This window comes from Morus notabilis, unplaced genomic scaffold (genome assembly GCF_000414095.1).
Source record: "Morus notabilis unplaced genomic scaffold, ASM41409v2 Scaffold604, whole genome shotgun sequence".
Lineage (NCBI taxonomy): Eukaryota > Viridiplantae > Streptophyta > Magnoliopsida > Rosales > Moraceae > Morus > Morus notabilis.
Genome location: NW_010362300.1, coordinates 26,259 through 31,596, shown reverse-complemented (window position 1 = coordinate 31,596; position 5,338 = coordinate 26,259). Strand labels below are relative to the sequence as shown.

At 33.1% G+C, this 5,338-nt stretch overlaps 1 protein-coding gene across 2 annotated transcripts in view; it reads left to right on the top strand.

The window, feature by feature from the left end:
* Positions 1-3,633: 3,633 nt before the first annotated feature.
* The window catches only part of LOC112092248 (stress enhanced protein 2, chloroplastic), a 2,373-nt gene continuing 668 nt past the window's right edge, over positions 3,634-5,338 (top strand). The window contains exons 1-2 of one of the 2 annotated variants that reach the window (XM_024167872.1): positions 3,634-4,115; positions 5,169-5,335. In XM_024167872.1, the coding sequence (XP_024023640.1) occupies positions 3,813-4,115; positions 5,169-5,335 (470 nt within the window). In that variant the 5' untranslated portion in view covers positions 3,634-3,812. The remainder of the gene's footprint in view (positions 4,116-5,168; positions 5,336-5,338) is intronic. The other variant, XM_024167871.1, reaches the window with a different exon arrangement.

Here is a 5,338-nt window from a genome sequence, read left to right as displayed (position 1 = left end):
CTAGTTGTGTCACTAGTGGTGGTGAAGGGTATTTATTTTGGGAAGGGGAAACATGAAAAGAAAGATGAGAGAGAGTTTGTGGGATAATATGGAGAGATTAAGTGAGTCGTTTGAAATGATTGAGAGTAGTCGAAAGCTAGTTAAGGGTTCAAGCTAGCTACAAAGTATGTAAAACAAAATTAAAAAAAAAAATTTTGATTTTTTGTAGCCACGTTTTTAAGAAAAAGATCGGCTTGAAAAATCCAAATGAGAAAGATAAAGATTAAAACATCTGCCAGAACATATATACAACTGTTGTTAACTAAAGTACTCACTACTTAAACATTATGTTATAGGTCATTCCAAGTAGATAACACTAGCTTTGCTCTTAATGTTATCCACCTGACACACACTAGCTTAGCAAGTTTCATATTGAAGCAAAAACTGTAATTGTGTTAATTTACACATTAGCTTGAATTACATCATTGATGAGTGTACCAATGTAAAATTACAAAGAAGAGGAAAGAAACCGTGGATGGTTAGGCTATGGTATTTTCATTTTAGAGGCCAAGAAAAACAGCTTTTGAGGTTTTTGGATTGTGCATTTCGAAAAGAAAGCTTACACGTGGTTTGGCTATTCTTATGCACAAGAACAGGGATGGTAGTGCTGTTTCTTTATTCTATTGGTAACAAACAAATAGAGAGAGATAGAGAGAGCTTGTAGAAGGATTGAAAGTTGGGTTCAAGGCATGCCGATGATGAAAAAAAGGAGAGAATAGGAAAAAGAGATAAATGAGTGTGGTTGTGGTTGTATTGTGGGCTTTGGTTCACCTTCCACTTTTCCTTTTTTCCCCGACCTTGTGGTGCAAGTTTTTGGCAACAAAAGTAGAGAGGTTAGGGATGGGGAAGTTGATTCGCCCTTTTTGTTATTATCTCTGTCCAATTAGCATATTACTTGTCAAAGGGGGACTCAGCAAAAAAGAGGCCCGCTTTGTGTAATTATGTGTGTGTATTTCACCAACTTTCTTATTTAAATTTATTAATGGATTTTGAACATGTATTATGAAGTATGCATTCATTAATTCTTTCACATTTCACAATCGGGTTAGCTTGTTTGCACTTGTGATTAGAAAGCATAGTCTTTATCTCAACCAGCCTTGCTCTAGGAACAAAATGCATAAATTTACATAAATTTGAGTTTCTTTGCTAAAAGGAGGTTATTTGAGTCTCTTTACTTTCAAACGGTTTCACCAGTACGTAAATGTGGTGTTTGTTATGATGTTACTTTGAATCTTGTGTAACCTTTACGGATTTGGAAAGTGTTTGTGCAATGCCATTGATGTTTGTTTGTTTGTTCAATGAGGAGAGTGATGTTTGTAATATAATTTTTACATGTCACCCATTAATGTGTTTTTATTTCAATAGGTAAATATTATTTGGCTGACGTGGGATATCCATAATTGAAAGAATTTCTTAGACCATATAAAGGAGAAAGATACCATTTACCACAACTTCGAGTGGGTCGTAGACCATATAATGCCCTTCTAAGCATGTGCCGAGAACATGACAATGGCTAAGGTCATGTGGATTTATCACCATTTTGTGGAGTTCAAAAGTCTCAAAATCAGTGTTAGGTGACAAGTAATCTAGTCAGTAATATCTGCAGTTTGTCTCATTTGCTCTTTGACGTCGTTGATATGGCCTCAGGTCTCATACTCCTTGAGGTGGATCCTGATGGTATCGTTTATGAAGACAATCAACTTGAGGACAATGTAGAAGATAATTGAAATACTAGTTTTTTATTATCACAAGAAATGGATGAAGTACGAGATCAAGTTGCTGCAAGTTTAATGAGCACTACGTAATTCTTTGAATGCCTCTACCAGTTTTTAAACATGGAATGTACATTTTTGTTGTATATGTTGATTACTCAGTTATGCTCTTTTTTGTTGTAACTATATTATGAATGAAGAAATGAAGACAAAAATAATAATTATAATAAATTTATTGTTAGAAAACTTAGAATCATAGCATTATGTTTTTTTTTAAGCTAAACAAGTATTTCTAAATACTAAAAAAAATTATATATATTTAAGTTTCATACCATGTCTATTTTTGTCATTTTACATACCCACAGCAATTCAACCTTAAAATTTATCAAATGTTATTATACTGATTTTAGAACCAGCACAGCTACTATAATTATAATTTATTAAACACTTAACTGCTTCTTGTAACAGCTACTTCTTTCTTCAGTATAACTAAAAGTAATTTTTCTAAAATTCACAGCACTATTAAACTAAGCTTTAGTGGGAGCAGAGTTGAAATAGTTGATCTTCAGTGTAGGCAAAACAAGAAAACAAAACATTTTTACAGCTAATATTGAAACTAATTAATTTGAAAAGCAAAGGGTCATATATAGGCACTAGACATTTTTTGGTGACATGGTAACGTGTTTTGTGCGCTTTAGGTCACACATTACATGCTTGCGTTTTAGAGTTTATAACTAAATAGTTACGTTGTCGTTTATGAATGGACTCTTGTTATTTTTCAATGTCATATTTCATTATATAATTCACAAGAAATTACCACTCAACACTTGAAAAAAATTAAAAAAGCATTCTTTTGGTTTACTTATGACCTATCATCGTTACAACTTCTCCAATGATTCTTCATTAAGTGTCTCACTGTTTAGGATCCGTTTAGTTCGTTAATTTGAGTTTTTAATTTGAGTTAAGATGTGATTGAGAGCTTTTTACTGTAATAAAAAAGTTAAATATGACTGTTTCTGAAAACTTTTTACTGTAACAAAACTCAAATTTTAAACTCGAATCGATAAAATAAACGAAATTTTAAATTAAAAACTTTTTAATCGTACAATAAAAATCACATATGTGACGTTTTTCATCTGGTTGCCGAATTAAAGGGTAGGCCTATAAATAAATAAATAAATATATGTATATATTTATTTTAAAAAATTCACATAGAATGTACGGTTCAGTTTGTAATTTTATCTATTGGTTGCCATTTTTTAGGGGTTTTTTTTTCTTTTAACAGCCCGACTCCCTAATTGCCGCAACATGAAACAATAGCTGCCGTTCCTGAAGTACTTACGTGTGTGGCGTCATCTTCTTCTCTCTACGTAAACACTCTAATCAAACTAAAGAAAAATTTAAAGTCTCATTTATTTCACCGATTTAAATTTAAAATTTAAATTTTATTACAGTAAAAAGTTCTCAGAAATATTCATATCTGATTTTTTTATTACAGTAAAAAATTTTCACATAAAATTACATCTCAACTCAAATTAAAAACTCAAATCAGCTAACTAAACGGATCTTAATTGATTTAAAATATAATTTAATATAAAAATTTTTTATTAATAAAAATTTGAATGTAAAAGTATTTAATTATAATAAAATTAAAATTAAAAGTTTAAATGGGTGAAACGTGTCATCATAACTTTTGGTCGTACGATTATTAAAGCCAATGACCCATTTACACCAAAGCGACAAGACGTTCGACACAATGACCACTCACTCACCCACACTTTATTCTCCTCAAATCCTCTCCTCGAAAGCTCGACTGAAAACTCCTTTAACGAACAAAGCTATAGCCACGTCGCTCCTCCGTGGGACCCACAGAGCCGCCCGTCAGTCGTCACCACTTCACGCCCAAAACTACAGACGTGGACTCACACGCCACCACAGTCAAACCGATCACCCAGAACCTTCCAAAAAATCTCCCAACTTTTCCAATCCTAAAACTTCGTTCCCTGAGATTCCTGGAATTCTCTCCCAATTATTTTCCTTCTCTTTTCTCGGCTTCCGTAGATGGCGGCGGCGCGCGCTATTCGCTGCGAGCTGAGGGCTCCAAAAACGGCGACGTATCGGAGGTCGGAAGCGTCTTCGGAGGTTCCGACGAGGATTTCGGTGGCCGAATCGGAGAACGGTAAGATCATGTTGCAGCCGAGGATGTGTACTCTTAGATCGTACGGCTCCGATCCGATCGCGGTGGTGAAGACGCGGAGAGACGGCGGCGATGGGGCGTTGCCGTTCTTTGAGACTTTGTCGGAGTACATCGAGAGCTCCAAGAAGAGCCAGGATTTCGAGATCATCTCCGGTAGACTCGCCATGGTGAGTTTTTTGCTTTTACAATTCCATATAATATTTTGTATTGTTTAATATTCTTACTTACTGTTTTTTAAGAAAGATTTCTTTTATTAAATATGGTTTAAGGTTTTTAATCTTTTGATCAAGTTGGGATTACAGAGTTGATCAGTTGATCTCGAAAGTAAAATATTTCTTTGTTTGGATTGGAATCCAGTGGTTATGAAGATTCTGTCTTTTTGTTTTTGTTGGAAGCTGAGAAGTGAGGACAGAATCTTCTACAGATTCGTCCAAAATTTTTGATAAAACAAGAGATAATAAAATATTGTTTTACCTTCAGAAAAAGTATATGTACAACATAAATAAATTGTAATATATTCCTCTGGAGAGACTATCATATATTTCTATGTAGAACCATTTACGTTCGGGGAATTGAAAAAAAAAAAAAAAAAACCTTTATTTTAGTATTTAAGACTTCTCCTAGACACTTTGTTTATTTAGGATCGTATAATTTGTTGATTTGAGTTTTTAATTTAAATTGACATGTGATCTTATATAAGAATTTTTTAGTATAATAAAAAGTTAAATGTGATTATTTTTAAAAAAATTTTACTGTAACAAAATTTAAATTTAAAATTTAAATTAGTAAAATTAACGGGACCTTAGTATCTAAGTTCTCAAGTATATTTCAAGCGTCTGTAAAATTCAGCTACCTAAATGAAAATTGACGTTCAACTATTTATATATTGTCATGTAACTATGAAATTCTTTACACATTATAATAAAAGGAAAAAAAAATCCAAAAGCATCATTAAGAGTAGGAGTTTTTCATGCATTCATCTGTACGTGAATTTGAATTATTGTAAGGATACATGGATGATCTATTGCGTTAGAAATTTTTATGTCGCTAGGAATTTCTTATTTGCTCGGAATTATTGTAAGAAATTTTTATGTCATGATTCAAAACCATTCTTAATTTACGTATATTTTTTGTAAGAAAAAATATTGTAGCGAGTTATGAACTATGATATGAATCATAACACGGATCTTTAAACTAAACACACGCTTAATTTGTTGTAGATTGTTTTTGCGGCGACAGTGACGACAGAAGTGGTGACGGGAAACTCCTTGTTCAGGAAAATGGATTTGCAAGGGATAGAGGAAGCAGCAGGGGCTTGTTTGGGAGCAGTGACATTTGCGGCGATTTTCGCATGGTTCAGCCGTGCAAGAAACAGAGTTGGTCGGATGTT